Raw genomic sequence first — 16497 nt, forward strand, 5'->3', positions numbered from 1 at the left:
CACGTAAGAGGTTTTTTAGGAAAGACTGTTTGGATTAGTCCCACCTCAGGCAAAGGCAAACCCATCCGTGGAGTGGTTTTTGCCCAAGGACCTGGTTATACTTGGTGGGTGATGCAGGCAGATGGAGAAACCCGTTGTGTCCCACAAGGAGACCTTATCTTAAGTGAGAACTGTGTAGATGGTAATAGAATAAGGGGTGGATAATGTCCTAGGTTGCAATATTGATGTAGTTAAGTATTCTATTACCACCAGCTGTGGGCCATTAACTGCTATCACCCACTCCGGATGACAGGCAATGGGCCATCCGTTAGCTATCATCACTTGCTAATGACCCACCCCGCATGACAGGCAATCGGCCATCAGGGACCCACCGTGTGACTCATGGACTTATCTCATCCCATTGTGAGATGCTCTGCCGAGGAGGGAGGAGCCAGGTGTTCCCACCTGGATATAACCTGGCCTTGGAACTGCCTGAGCTAGCCCTGTCTACTGGGTTCCCAGAGGACGAGAGCTACCACTGGATCTTCAGCTGGAGATTAGACCTTCACAGGATCACCACTTCAACTGGACTACTTCAGCTGGACTGCTACTACCACCCTAACAGGGTGTTAGGTTGTATCTGACTTTGTCAGTGCTTTTCCTTGTATTATTTCACTTATTTTTAATTTCAATCTTGACTTGTGATCTCCCACTGGTTTGTTTCCAAACCAAGACACTGGCATCTATATTCAAATGTAAAAATACGTCTCTGTTAAGAAATACATCTGTCACACCTTTACTTAGAGTTAGCAGTCTGCCTGCAAAGTGTATCAGCAGTAAGGTGCTGTGGAATTTTACTTATGTTTATTTCAATCAATAATAAAAATATATCAAGAAGATTCTCTGTCTTCAGTCTCTGGAGTCAAGAAATGGCACTTTACCTTGTCCTGCCTGTCAGAGGTGGCAAACGGGGACTGTGTCTCAGTATTTTTTTCTCACTTTGGAGTCCAACGTGCCTCAGGTAAATATCACAGATTTTGCCTGTAGGAAAGCTGTGTCTTTTTATCATTTTGCTAGACTCAGAAAAAAAAAATCTGTAAGATGTCAAAGTGATATTCTGACACACTCAGCAGCAGGAAGAATATTTTCATTTCATTATACTGAAAGCTTTCTATTATTTTTTTTTTTCCTAAGAGATAGCTTTTTCTGCTGGAAGATATGTAATAAAACATAAGCCAGTTAAATGGAAACTGATTTCGGAAAGCTCAACACAGTCTTTTTAGGGATTTGATTTCTTTTGTTATTTTCTTAAGTAATTGGTATTCAATAGTTTCTTTCAGAGACTTGTGTATTACAGATGCTTTAGTGCATTCATGCTTAAACTTGAGTGAGACATGGAAGATATCCTGAAAGGGTAAATGTTATCCAGTCACATGTGGCATGTAAGACCAGAAGGATAGGGCTGAGATGTTCACAGAATCTTGGAATATCTCAGGTTGGAAGCGACAACAATGATGAGGCAAGGGTTGGAGCTGCTGAGAGAAAAGGTGCTGGTTAAGGCTGTGCAGAGAGCAAGGATGGAGAAGCCAATTCCAGGAAAGGCTGTGCCAAAGCTTACTCTCACTCTGAACATTTCTTGTTCCAGGACTGCTGCCTGGAAATGATGGTGTGAACTCTGCTCTTACCTCTTTCATCATTAGTTTCCAATTCCTGCTCCACCACCTTTTGACCTATCTCCATCTGTTCTCTCCAGGTATTGGACCTACTGAAGTGATTTAGAATGCTTTGTCCTCTCTTCCACATTTAAATTCTATCTTCTGCTCTTCTGCTGAAGTTTTGGGTTCATTTATATAGTGTTCTGTGACATACAAACTAATGGGAATTTAAAGCTTCTCCCCATGACTATTGGTGGCCTGGAGCTTTTCTGCTGCCACTAAGGCTGCAGTATGATCCTAGGAAACAGCCATGTCTTTCCCATGAGATTTGCCTGGAAGTCATCTGGTGGCCTGTGACTGTGGTCATCCTTGTTTGACAAGGTCCGGTGCAGAGATCTAAGGCAATGGAAAGTCTGCGCACACCATCTTAGCACACCAAGTTAGCTCCGTGTTGCTTTGTCGCAGTCTGTCCCTAGGTCCCAGCAGTTCATTGGGAGTATGACCCTCGAGGATGTTTTTAGTGAATGCACATACCTTCTACCCACTCATTTTGAAAACTCTGAATAGAGGTGAAGGGCTGGATTGTATCCTGGGGGAAATAGAGCATGCTGTACTAAGAAACTGAGATTGAGTGTCTGTGTTTTAAAGGACAGGGAAAAAATAATAAAAGAAGAAAAGTAAAAAGCTGCAATCGATATGGTTCCTGGACCAGAAAGGACAATGAAGAACAGGAGCAGAGTAGATGAACAGCATCAATAAAATGTCTGTCAAGTTCCTGCTTTACCGCCTTTTATGCCTTTCTTCTTTTTTATTCTTTTCTAGTTTGAGTAATATTTCTGAGGGCACTGGACAGTTTCTGAGATTCTTACATGGAAAGCTTTTCTCTGGTGATAGTATTCTGTGTAATTGTGTATAGTTTCTCCTAAATGAAACTTTACTATTGAGTGCACACCAAGTAAACAGAAATTTCTAAATATAGCTTGTCTGAAGAGAAGAAAGAAATCGTAAATATTACCTGCATTTCACAGAAGGGAGTCACCTTCAAACTTTTTCCTGAAAGCCTATTCATATTTTCATGTGAATCCAGTATTTGACATAAGCTGTTCTTCTGTGCTAACAGTATATTTAAGCCAAAGAAAAAGAAACTTTTACAGTTTAAAGAGTCTTATTGTCTTTATCTGGGGAGAACAAAATTGGTTGTAGTATCTTGAAGGTTGCATTTTCACAGGTATCAAAAGGAAAGGCTGTGTTGATTTGTAGATTAATCCACGCTGAAGGTTGTTTGGTAATGTTTATTAGGAAATAGTTAAGTTTATAGATACTGAACAGCTTTGTGCTCACTTCTCTAGAGCATGGTCAGTATCTGCATTTTCTATTAAAATTGTTTTAATCACTGATATTTGCAAATCAACCATTTGGAGAATAGTTTGCATGTTTATTTTACTAACCACTGTTTCTTAATAAGTATCTAGGTTTGAAGTAGTATCTAGAGCTAAAGGTAGACTTTAGACACTGAACTACTACATATCACATTACTGTCCATAAGCAGGGAGAGAAAAGATGCCATCTTTATGGATGCCCATAATTTCTGTAGTGTGTGCCACGTCTGAATTTCTCTCCCTGTACTCTCTTCCAGCACTGTGTTATCTGATGTTGTTTATATTCTGTGCTTGACAAAAGACTCAAGCATGGACTGTGAGGCTCCATCATTATTGTTTTCTAGAGAAAAAGAGTAATTTGACTGTTTGATATTGATGTTGGTGTATGAAGTATTTAAATTTCAGCTGCACAGAGTATATAGCAATGTATTTAGAAGAATTCTAGGTCTCTAAAAATAAGTGGTCTTTTCCCCAAATATTTTTTTAATGAATGAATCTGTATGAATTCCTTATGTTTCTAAACTATTGTAAAACTCACCATGTGCTTTTTTTTCCATTATTTATCTTGAGATAATAGTCCTATTAAATATTTTTTGTTTTCACTTTTGTAGGCTTTATGCAGAATTACTCGTTCCTTGCCTAATGCTTTCCAGAGCGTCATTGAAAAAGTGGGATTAACAGCTGTACTAAATTCCTTGGCAAATGGAATATGCAAAATTCAGCAGTACATGCTCACAATGTTTTCAGCAATGTTGTCATGTGGGATTCATCTACAGAGGCTAATTCAAGAAAAGGTTTGAGTTCATATTAATATTATTCACTGGTGCGGAATTTCACAAAAGGAGAAGTTAAAGTTGACACTGCTAGTGGTTTTGGGTTTTCAAAAAGCTTCTCAGTGATATTTGCATATCTGAATAGCAGGAAATGAGGAATGTGTTTCTTTTGTATTTCTATTGGCTTAAAATCTAAATTATAAGGCGTATAGTTTTTTTCTCTCTCATGGATCTTTGAGAAATGGTACTAATGGGTATATAAATTGTTCCTGCAGCTAGAATTCCATCAGTTTAGAATACCCTAGTCTGACCATGATTGATAATGGGCCCCAAGGAAAATCCCTAAGGAATGAGTAAGGACAGCTATTTGACATAGCTCTTTTAGACATTTAAAAGAGAAAATAAGGAGTGTCCTGATTAAATCTGAAGCTGTACTTTATGCTGTCCTTAAAGGACCTTAGGCTGATTTGTAAGTGAAATATCTTGCAGAAATCAGCATTTTAATACCTTAGGTTTTTCTTTTAGTGTCACTGAATAAAACTACTGGTTTTGATTTATGTCTAATACAATTTTTGGTAGAAGTGATTAAAAGCTTTCTATTCTGATCCCCAAATTATTTTGTACTTAGAGAAAAAGTGTTTATTTTTTGGCAGTACATCTGCATAGTTCATAAATAAAAGTAATAATCTCCCTCTGTTTGGAAAGGATAAAAAGCACAAAGAAAATAGGAACTCTAGCTCTTGTTGTTATCAGATACTCTCTTGTAATGTATGTTGTAACCTGACAATCATCTTGACTATAATAATCAGTTGGGCATTAGTTGAGAGAGTTTTATTTCCGTATATATTGTTTTAACAATTATATATAAATTAAAAAATAATCTACTGTTTCCCACCCATGTGGCTTGAAATCACTCGTTCTCTTCCTGAAATTAATTTCTGTACCCTGTCAGAATTGCGAGTGTGTTTTTGTGGGTGAACGTCAGCTGGCCTTAAGCTTTCCAGATCCCACAACAACAGTGGCAAATTGTCGTGTAATGTTGCACTAATAGTGCACAGTACTGTGAGTTGATGGTGTAGTCAGAGAAGTATGGTCAAAAATTATTCCATGTGAATAATTATGTTATGCTGAATAACATTCAGCAGAAGAGTGCAATGTGTAGCAAGCCTATGGCTGCAACATGATGTTTTATGTGAATAATTTCTTATTTATGTAGGACTTACATTGCTAAAAGACTCTCATACTGATACTGAATTTCTTATGGGCAATTGCTAGAAGAATTCCCTTTCTGATACTGCAGTTCTTATAAACAATTCTAATCAAATTTTGATTAGATTTGATTAAAAAGATTAGAAAATTGAAATACAGAATATAGACATTCCTTTAATAGCATATATCAAATTAATGATAGGAGTGGGAATAGTAGCCAAAGCTGTACGTGAAAAATATTGTACTGTAAAAACTGATAAAGTAGGTCTGTTCTACTGCATGTGCCCATGTTTGGTAACTCTATCTGCCTTGCAGCTCAGACAAACTTAAACCTCGTAGATAGGTTTTTAAAATTACTATTTTTATTTTTGAATGCAATTAGAGCCTGATGCTAATAACACCAAGGTTGTTGGCTCCATCCCCGTGTGATCAATTCACTTAAGAGCTGGACTTGTTGGTCCTTGCGAGTCCCTTCCAACTCAGAATGTTCTGTGATCTGGAAATTAGATTGTAGGATTTTGGATGCTGAAACTAGGTTTCTATTTTTCTTGAATAGAATCTAAAAATACAAACATGCTTCTGTATTTAACTGCCAGGTGCTGTCACTTTACATGAAGTGATATTATTTTAGCACTGAAAATTGACTTTAATACTCCATGCACTTTTCAGTATTTCATGCTCATGACACACAAGTCCACCTTAATGAGAGAAGGGAGAAGTGAGTAGTGTTGGCCTACAGATGATTTTGCATTCTGTAGAATTCCTGTGTAGTTCAGCTTAAGAGGCAGAAGAACCTCAGTGCCACACAGAAGGTAGTGACAAAGTAGTGACTATCTGTTTAATACAGGTGCAAAACAACATATTAAAAGATACTTAAAGATACACATTCAAGATGGAGATAATTTAGCTTTGTATATGTTATCTGGAAATATCCTTAGCTTGCAAGACTTAGGACTGCCTTTGTTTTCTTTGCTCTTAAAGAACAGCAACAAAAACCAAAAAACAAATAAAAGCCAGAAATGCAGTTCTGTGATCACTGACACTTAATACAAAACTTCAGAGATCTACAAAAGCCAAAACAGATTGGGTTTTGTCCCTCTCTGACTTTACATTTTAATTTCTTATTTTGGAAACTAAAAGACTTGAAATTATGTTTTTAAAATAAAATGTGGAAAAAGAACTCAAAGTCAAGAGCCTTTGACACATTATAGCAGTAGATTAAAAAAACCTCGCTGCTAATTACTTTTATGTGGCTGTCAAGATTCACCTTTGAATTAGTGAAAATCAGTCACACGGCATTTTGAATGCAGTTAGGTTCTTCCAGAAGTTAGATAATGGGGCAGGGTGTTTTTTTTTCCCCTCAACCAGTCATAAGTAATACAGCAATATATTTTCACAACTGCATTGTAAGTACATTATAAGTGTTGTCCTCATATTTCAGTAACTATTTTCAATTCTTTGTCTTTTACCTGAATGTGGACAAGTAACTGCCACAGTTGATGATGGTTTTGTCAATGTCAGTATGAATTAATAAAAGGATTAATGTATCTTTAACAAAATCTTTGTAACTCTAAACTTATAATATGGGGACATTTGCAAAGCATAGAAAGGGAATTTGAAAATACAATGCAACAAATGTTTGCTATTTTAATTTTGGTTCTTGTACAGTGAGATAGTGGTTTAGCTGTTTTCCTCTTGTGTAGCCAATTCAAAAAGTCATTGCTTTTGTTTTAAACTTGCTTTGCAATATTACTGAGAGTATCCAATGTAAAGTCGTAATCTTGTTGCAGTTGACAGTGTGTTCACTTGAAATGAAAAGTGTCCTTACCCTGCAGAGTCTCCATGGATACATCAAACAATTGCAGGGGAGAGAGGAACAATATAACAGTGAAATGATAAATAATGTATTTGGCACTATTTCAGTGATTTTTGGCTTTTTTGATATATGAAGTCCTGCAGTTCAGCAAAGATGTACTTCAGATTTTCTTTGGATAAACTGTTGCTGTTTTGCAGTCCTGAAACTGGCCAGAAAGGCAGATTCCAACAGGTCAAATTTCTTTCTTAAACCAGATTATTACAACATTCCCAGATAAGTCTGATGTAACTAATTTTAATTGTCTTAACTCATGTTAACCCCCACATGTAGCATTAAAGTATTCTTGCTTTCCAGAGAATGAGGACTAAAAATAGTCAGATGTGCTTTGGCTTGGGTCTTTGTCATGGTGTCCCTGTGCATGGTTTATAAAGTCCATTTTTGTTAGCACAGTCAGTGTTGCATTATATATACTCTTTGACTATGTCTGAGGTTTTATGGGATTTCTTAACATAAAAACTTTGTCACTGTTGTTCATTTCAGTAATTTCATTTAAAAAAACCTTGAAAAACCAAACCACACTTAATTAAAATTCAACCTTTGCATTTATTAGGTTGTTATTTAAGAAGTTTACTGCTCCAAGGTCATACTGGAGGAGTTACAAGTCATGCTCTATGAGCTGTTGAAGCATTTAAAACAGCAAACTTTACATTTTTCAATCCCAAGACTGAGGAACTCTTCTGTTTATTATTTATGAAATTAATTGTTGAAATATAGCAAAAAAGTTCTAGAAGAATTAATAACAGTTTGTTTTTCTGGGATTTCTGTAGCTACTGTCTGATGACTGCTTTTGAAGGCGAGGTTAAAATGGTATCAGGATAAAATCTGATGGTTTCTTGGCCAGCTGTTACTCTTGGGCTCTTTTTCCATTCTCAGTAAAGATGTGTAGTTAATTGTTGCAAAGGATGTCCCTAATAAATTACAGTCAGTGTTGATTTGCAGTTATTCTGTCAGCAGATGAGGAATTTGAACAATAATAGTATATATGTTAAATGTGCATCACACAGCAGGATTTTTAACTTTGTACCCAACATGAATACACTACACATCCATTCTGTAGGGTCATTTCCTTGAGAATCCAGCTCAACTGTTTGAAGGTAGTTTCTGTCTATAAGGCCATTTGTGCTCAGTCTAACTCTTGCATAGAGCCAGTTGACTTAGTTTGTAGATTCTGGCTCAGTTTTTCATTCTGATTTTGTGGTTTTGTTGGTTTTTTGGGTTTTTTGAGAAGGAGGGAGATTTGAAGTAGGGTTTTTTTTTCAGAACAAAACAATCTGATCAAGAGCTGACCCAAAAATACCATCACTATATACCAGCAAAATAATCTTTGAAGGTGGAATCTTTTCTTTATTTTGTTATTTTTGGCAAGTAGCCCAATTTGTCTTTGTAGAAGGTAGAGGATACTCCATTATGGTTTCTTGACTTTTTTTGTGTCTTTTTTTTTCATTCTTTGGTTCTTCAGGAGTTACAACATATCAGTGGACAGAGCATAAATGATCTTCCTCTTACACTTTCTACAACTTATGATACATAATCCTGTTTTTCATAACTTGAGAGCTCTTTTACCTTCAACTGGTTCTCAGCTTTACTTCCTTGGAACCTCAAGCAGTGTTCATTTGTCTCATGTCTCTCCATGTTTCAGGCCACATTCCAGAAACTGGAGAAGAAAATACTTTCAATGTACAGGACAAAAGAGAAGACATAAAGAAAAGAAGGCTGGGATTTCTGAGTCCCTTCAGTTAATGATGATTAACCTTCTGAAGAGAAATATTTTGTCATTATTCTTTATTTGTCACTGTCCTTGTTAAACTATTTGAATCATTCTTTCATTGGATTTACAGGAAGGAATGAGTTAGCAAGGATCTTAGCACCTTACTTAAATTGCCTTACTTGTAGGAATGGAAAATAGTGGATTATGAAAGTCTTGGCTCCTTACTGCATATGGTTTATCTTTTTCTTTCTTTTCAAGTCCTAATTTTATTTCTTCATTGAAAAGATGTTGTTCACTTTCCAAACTCAAAAGAAAATTAGTTTCGATAAGAACAATCAGAGAAGGTAAACACAATTTTCCCATCTATTTGGAGCATCTGGTATATAAGTTGAGGTCTGATGTAGACAAGATTGTATCCAACTAAGGTGTAGTTTTTAATATTCCTGCATATAAAGGAATGAGTAGGTAAAATTTTTTTTCATATTTGCGCTTAAATACATATGGTTTCTGAATATAGTTCAGCTTTCTTTTAAAAGAAATATATTAAAATATCCTATGTTTATCCTTGAGGTAAGCCATTTAAAAATGTAAGTTTTATCATCTTTTTAGCTAATTTCATGCCATTTTGGACATGGTACATTAGATACTGTTTACTTGTTATTCTATCACTTGTGAAGATGTTGAAAGCAGCTTTGCGCTGGGCCAGTCAGTCTTAGACAGAATTCATTTGCTAATGTTGCATGGATTTTTATTTTTTTTCATATGAGTGACATAAAAATGAGCAAATTCTAAGTGTATACAATCTTGCAATACAGTGTGAGTAACCTTAACATATTTGTGTTTATTTCCACCAAGGATTTTGTGACTACAATTACTCGTCTACTTGAAAGTCCTTCAACTTTTATTAGAGCAAAAGCCTTTCTGGTCTTGCTACAAGTTTTAATTAATAACAGGGAGATGTTGCTCCTCAGTTGTCAAACAAGGTAAGGTGATAATGGAAGATAATCAAAGATATAATCTTTAAAGATTATAAATGTGTGATTTTTTTTGAGCCATTGTTTTAGAAGTGAACTGTTTTGTGTGTAATATGAATGCTTTCTAGGGTCATCAGGTGACAATTATTCACAATGGAAAACCACTGTCTTAGAGGGACAATCTGTCTTTTAAAGTAATTTGTGGTCCCAGGGAGCATTTGCATTTTTGGGTAGGGCAAAACAACTACTACAATAGCGAGTTTTTGCTATGGTGGGAAAGCAAAATAAAAGGTTCTGTCATATACCTTGCTCATCTTAGGTTTTGGTCTGATTCATAGTCTCTTCAGATAGTCACATTTAAGGTAAAATAATATTTCATGGCTATATATGTCGTGGGGGTGATTTACATAATGGCCAGTAGATTTCTGTGACTTTTACATGAAGTATTTAATATTTCTGTGTTTTAGAATACTTTGCAAGATATTGCTGAATCATAGTAGAATTGTTACTTGAAGTTTTGTGTCTTCTGTTAGGACAAACACATTCATATATCAGAGAGGAGCAAATTAGACTGTGTTAGAATATGAATTGTCACCATGCTTTGAGAATCACAGAGAATAAGTACTGAATCTAAAGGACTTTTTTATGTGTTTTGCACTTCCAGAAGTGTTTTATTAGATTACATGTTCTGGTTAGTGTAAAATGCATCTAACGATTTGTGACTTTTTGAATGGTTATATTTTTAATACCTCTTACTATTCATATGCTTGATATACCACATACGACTCTCTCATGTGTTTAGAGAAAGGTCTGACAGAAATCCTGCACAGAGAGTTACTATTTGTTTATATATACCTAAGATATTATGTGAAGGAGAATAATAATTTTATCAACATTTTGCTTCATTTATAATGTTTCTTATTCAGCGGTCTTTCTAAAGAGAACATGTTGTTAATTTGGGATATGATTTTGTATTATGACTTCCGGCTTTATCCTGCTGTTTTATCGTGATACTCCAGACAGGGCTGATTAGAGACCAATACATAATGTAACACATACATTAGGTAAAACAACAGGTAAGCCTTATAGCAGATTTAGTGAGTTAATCAACTGTTTTTCTTCATTTGGTAAGTATTCTTCATAATTGTTCTTTAGTGAACAGTGTATCTCTTGACAGAATACATCATGTGGACTAAAACCTTTCTCTTACATCCAGAAAGTAAAATAGCTACAGAGAGGAGAAATGATCCATTATATGTGGAGAGAGCTGCATTCATAATATCACTGTATAACTCTGGAATAATCTAAAGCCCAATAAAGATACTGGATAATCATTGATTTATACTGTTGAATTCCTGTTCAAGTATTTTAATTAGATGTTGTCAGTTGTCTGACAGAAAAATGTCTTCAAAATTAAGACTCATAAATTCCAGATTGCTAGTATGGGAAGCAGTAATTGGTAACCATTGAAAATATTTGATACACTCAAATAATCTTTCTGAAGGTGTTTGATTTGAGAAATATAAAGAGCATGTAGTAAAATGTGCATAACTTTTGATTAATGGTTTGTCTTCAGCAGTTGCAGCTAATGCCTGTAACAGGATTTACATTGCTTTCGATGATAAAATCTGTTTATGATAATGATAATCAATATAAGGCAATTTTTCAGTGTGCATCACTTAAAGGATGATGCAGATGATAAAACAAGGAAGACTGTTTCATGGCAACACTGCATAGAAAAAGGCTCTTGTTTAGTTTAGTGATTATGCTGGTTTTGGCTGGTATAGTGTTAATTTTCTTCATAGTAACTACTATGAGGCTGTTTGTGCCAAAAACTGCCCCTTGGGCCTCATGAGCATGGGGACTGCCTCAAGGCCAGCATCCCAAGGGCCTTGCTCTGGAGAGCAGTCCTTCCTTTAGATGGCAGCAAAGTTGGGGCAGGGTCTGGAGTGCAAGTCTTATGAGGAGGAGCTGAGAGAACTGACGTTGTTTAGCCTGGAGGAAAGGAGGCTCAGGGGAGCCCTTATCACGCTCTGTAACTACCTGAAAGGAGGCTGTAGCGAGGTGGGGGTCGGTCTTTATTTTCCAAGTAATGAGCAGTAGGATAAGAGGAAATGGTCTTAAGTTGTGCCATTGGATATTCAGATTTGATACCAGGAAAAATTCTTTTGGTGATCATTCAGACAATAAAATCCTGTTCTCACTGGTAACCTTTGTGATATCTGTCCTTGGCAGTGGTTTTGGAGCTGAAAAAAATGTGGCGTGTGAGGAAAATACAGTTTCATCATTATTCCACTCATTCGGAGGGAAGGGCGTGGGACAGGGAAAGGAAGGGAAGAGAAAGTGAGATGGAAGGAGGAGTAGGGAAAGAGAAAGTGGAAGGGAAGGGTAATGGCAAGCTTATTTTAGCTGTGATGGTGTTACCAAAATGGATTTCCTTGTGTTTTTCTTCCAGTTTGTGCACAGGTACCAGGATATAAAGGCAGCAGAAGTAGGCACTAGCTAAAACCCTTTTTTATTGCCAGCAAAAAATTACTCATCTACTTGAAAGTCTCCTTTTTTTCTCCTTGATTTGCAGAGGCAGACTGTTTTTCAGGGGAGAGATAAAACCTAAAGTTTTCTTGAGGCTTTTCATTTCACCCACTTCTGTACTAGTAGTAATTTCCAGTTAATCTCACTGAATTGTTCTTTTTGTATCTAAATGGTTTCAGAGAATTTCCTAGGTAAACAGAGACTGAGTTGGAGATTGAGCTTCTCCTCCCAAAAGAATCGATTCAAACCTCTTCTTTTTAGTGTCTGCGGGGATGGACACTTTTGGAAAGATAGGGTAGTATTCCTGACAGACTTTCACAGTCTGCAGAAATATAACTATGTACAACAGCATAACCTCTGAATAAAATATTTCTCTGTTGCCTGTGCCCAGCTCCCATATTTATTAAATTTTCAAATCTTATATGTGCCCTCAAAGGAAAAGCTTTGCCTGGAAACCTACTACAGTGTCACATCTAGCATAGACTATTTGCCTTAAACATCTTAAGACTGATCTAGAAAAGTAGTGAGGAAGAGAACTGAAAAGCTTGGTGCTCCATCAGGTGGGAAAACATGGAAATGGAAGGCAAGAGGGAACAATTATGTAAGTCAGTGATTTCAGGAAAAAACCCCAGGAAGCTGGTACCAAATTAAAAAGGAAAAAAAGTGATGGAAGGGAAGAAGTAGAGATTGACCCTCCTATTTGCATGATATGCCATCTGATGTTACATCTCTGTAAAATAAACAATATATCTATATTAACTATCCTTTAAAAATCTCCATGCTTTCCTGTCAGTGGAGATTGACTAATAACAATAGTAATAAATAATAATAAAACTAATCAATAGTCCTTGATTTCTTGAGGTAAATGGACTGTACATTTCCTCAGAGTATGCACAACCTTCTTTAGTTTTGTGAAGGTCTGTCATGCACTATGACCTTAGTCTCTTTTCTTCATGTTGATCGTCCTTTTAAGTGAACAGTTCTTACTCTTTTAAGTAGTAGACCTCATTCTCATTCCTGTCACTCCAGACTATTAACTCTGGAATTTTCCCTTTTTTGCTCTACTCTTTCACATTTTTTTTTTCCGAAAACTTGGGTTGTTTTGCTTTTTTTAGTTTTAAAAGCTCACTGATGGCCATATTTTGCAATACAGACATTTGAATTTTTTTTTAACCAAATCTTTGCTTCGTAGACAGTGGTTTATTCTTCATCATATTTAGCTTTTTTATACTAACACCTACATGTTTTTTCATGTATTGTTGAGTGCAAGACAAACGTGCACTAAATGAATTGAATAAATCTATTTTTGTAGACCTGGTTTTGCCCATTAGAGAGAACATGGAGATTCATCAGGGAATAAAAGTAACTGATGAATTGTTCTACATATGACTGAGGAATTTGTCAAAGAAAAATAGAGATACTAGTGCTTTACTGCCGATACAATTTGTATCTGTGGAGTTTTCTTGAGACAATGTTTCGTTAAACAGAACTATCAGGGAAAAAACAGTTGTGCATATTTTTAGAAAACCTTTATGTGAAGGAGAATTTAGTGAATGGAAGAAAAACATAAAGGAGAGAGCTCATTTATCTTTTCTCTCTCAGAATGAATGAACCTACTTTGTATCCTTCTCAAATGTGATTAACTAATAGAACATACTTTTATAAAAAAAAGAACCTCCTTCTCCAAAACCAATAAAACCACTCACACTGAAGTTTGTGTGGCCCATTTTATGTAAAACTTAAACAGATGTAAGTGTATTTAAAATCAGATGATTGTTAAATCATGGAAGTGTTTTCTTAAAGAACAAAATTAATTCAAACTCTGATATTTTGTCTTTTTTTTTTAAAGCTAAACATTTTTTGAGTAAAAATTACTTGGTTGTTTGGAAAGGCTAGAAGGCCAGTTTGTTTAAAATATTCAAAATTTTATTTTAAAAATGTAAAGCTTGTAAAGTTCTATTTGAAGTGTAATGACAGATTTTTAAGTAGTTCTTTTCTAACAGACAAATCAAAATTTCTGTACTTTAGTGCAATTTACAGACATTACAAGAATAAAAGATGTCCTCATGGTCTCTGAAGAAGTGCAGCTGAGTATGTTGCATCTGGGCTATTGCAGAGGTGAAAAGTAGTTACTGAATGGGTCTGTTGATTTCTCTCTATCTTTGTAGAATAGCGTAGGAAGGATAAGGGTGTCGTATTCAGTAATAATAATGTATTGTTTAGAGACATAATCCTGCGAAATGTATTCTTAGGTAGTTTTTATTTCGTTGAGTAAATCTTTTTGATGGAAAGATGTATTTCCTAGTACTGTTGTTATGAACACTTGAGAAAGTGTAAATAAGTAATTTTCATAGTTCTGTAAAAGGAAATTGATTATAAGTAGGATATTTAAAGAGATAGTACTGAAATACATTCTTAAAATCCAGATCATGGTTTTCACTCACCAGTGATTGATGGTTCTTTGCTCAGGACCTGGAGGGAGTTCAAATGTGAAACAAAGATGTCAATAGTATGGCCCTAAAGGGAAGTCTGGCCCTTCTGTCTATTCAAATAAGCATTTTAAAATTTTGCCTGAAGCATTCTGTTACAGGTGTATTATTAAAGCAATCTCTTGTAAGTTAGCCAGTGGCTAATAAATCAGTTACCATTTCACTGTGAGAAGTGTCATTCTGCAGAACAGCATAGCCACAGAGCACTTGCCAGTTGGAATGTGAGCATTGAGTTTATCTTTAGAAATCTTGAACACCAGATTTCTAGAGAAAGGATGTAAGACTAGTTTAGGCTTTTATCACTTTCAATATGGCCATTCCAACTAGTGCTAGCGTTTTAATACGCTGCAGCGTGATTTATGTAGTATGACTTTTCTGGACTGAAAGGTTGATTTCTTATTACATTGACTTAAATTATTCTTGCTTTTGGAATTCTTATGTGTTGAAAATTAGTGTTTTTAGTCTTTCACCCGTATTTTACAAATTGACTACATGTTTCAAAATAAAGTGGATCATAAAATTAGTCTCTCTCAGACTAAGTTTGCAGAGAGACTCGTTCCTTATGTTAACATCACATATTCATTTAAACTAGTAGAGTTGTGCTTACTTAAAGTAGCTTAAGGGTTTCTTTCCTTGACTCAGTAATTTGTGTTGGTTTTAGAGTTTATTAAATGAAAAGTCTAAAATTTCAACAAAATTACAAAACCAAAACTAATGTATCATCTTGATTTTAACCACAGATACCAGAAATGTCTGATTCAATACTTCTTTTGAGATATAGTGGGGTTTTTTTGTTATGAGAGTTAATGTTTTGCACTTGTTTAAATGTAGACTCGTGATGTATATTGAAAGAGACAGCAGAAAGACCATGCCAGGAAAAGAGCAGCAAGGTGGCAGTGAATACCTGTCAAAATGCCTGGATCTTCTCATCTGTCACATTGTGCGAGAGCTGCCAGGAATTCTAGGTAAATTCAGTTTGTTAACCAAATGGATCTAACTTTTGCTTACTCTGTCAAGAAACAGGTATCTCCTTATATATACAGTGAAAAGACTGCATTTTCTGATTACATAAAGTTTGCATGATACCAGCTTCCTGAAATTCTTTAGATATATCCTGATCAGATACTTTGTATTGGAATGCATGATTTCCTATATTAATATTTTGTGGTTGTAGAATGGTAAGCCCCCTCAGCTCAGTCAGGAATGAAGGCCACATGTACAAGAAGTTTTATCAATGTTCTAAAGATTTTGTAAAATCTAAAAACATTGTACAATCTAAGAGCAAATTTGCCCCATAAAGCAGAGGCCTGGGAGAGATGCAGCTGGGCGTATCTCTGAGTATGTGTTAATCGCTTACACTGAAACTTATATATTGAATATTTGCTACAGGCAATTTTTCTGGTAAATTTCAGCCTAGATACTTCAGTTGATTTAGATGCCTGAAACTGATTTGCTCATGCATGGACACATTTTTTCATAGAATTATTTTCTGATGAAATTGTACCTGATGTATTTTTCATCTTCTCTACATTATCACTAGGATATTAAAACTATAAAGGTAGCACTGCAAAGGTTAGTAGATCTAAATGTCATGCTGCTATTTTAAAAGAAACTTTACTTCCTCTGCTAATGCAAATTTTTGCCTTGCTGCAAACACCTGATCCCTTTTTTCTAACTAAATATCAGGTTTGCATATTGGCTGTATTTCTGGCTGTATCTCAGACTATAAATGTTTGAAGCACAAATTCACCTCCTGCTGTTTATAATACTATATGTAACTGATATAGTAGGCCCTGATAGTTCCTCAGAGCCTGAAAGTTCTATACATCAAATACATAATCATTATCATAACACATCAATTACTTAGACATGTAATTACATGATTTACAATTTCAATGCATTTCTGAGAGCTGATATCAAGCA

At 35.4% G+C, this 16497-nt stretch overlaps 1 protein-coding gene across 9 annotated transcripts in view; it reads left to right on the top strand.

Moving 5' to 3' along the window:
* The window catches only part of ULK4 (unc-51 like kinase 4), a 214300-nt gene that overhangs the window by 57682 nt on the left and 140121 nt on the right, over nucleotides 1-16497 (top strand). For 8 of the 9 annotated variants that reach the window (XR_014849839.1, XR_014849840.1, XM_085051341.1 and 5 more), the window contains 3 exons: nucleotides 3625-3807; nucleotides 9435-9562; nucleotides 15406-15539. Coding sequence is in view for 7 of the 9 variants with exons in the window: in XM_085051341.1 (XP_084907467.1) it covers nucleotides 3625-3807; nucleotides 9435-9562; nucleotides 15406-15539 (445 nt within the window). In the remaining 2 variants the exon portion in view is untranslated. The remainder of the gene's footprint in view (nucleotides 1-3624; nucleotides 3808-9434; nucleotides 9563-15405; nucleotides 15540-16497) is intronic. The other variant, XM_085051340.1, reaches the window with a different exon arrangement.

Source organism: Lichenostomus cassidix, chromosome 2 (genome assembly GCF_008360975.1).
Source record: "Lichenostomus cassidix isolate B80296 chromosome 2, HeHo_3.0, whole genome shotgun sequence".
Taxonomy (NCBI): Eukaryota; Metazoa; Chordata; class Aves; order Passeriformes; family Meliphagidae; genus Lichenostomus; species Lichenostomus cassidix.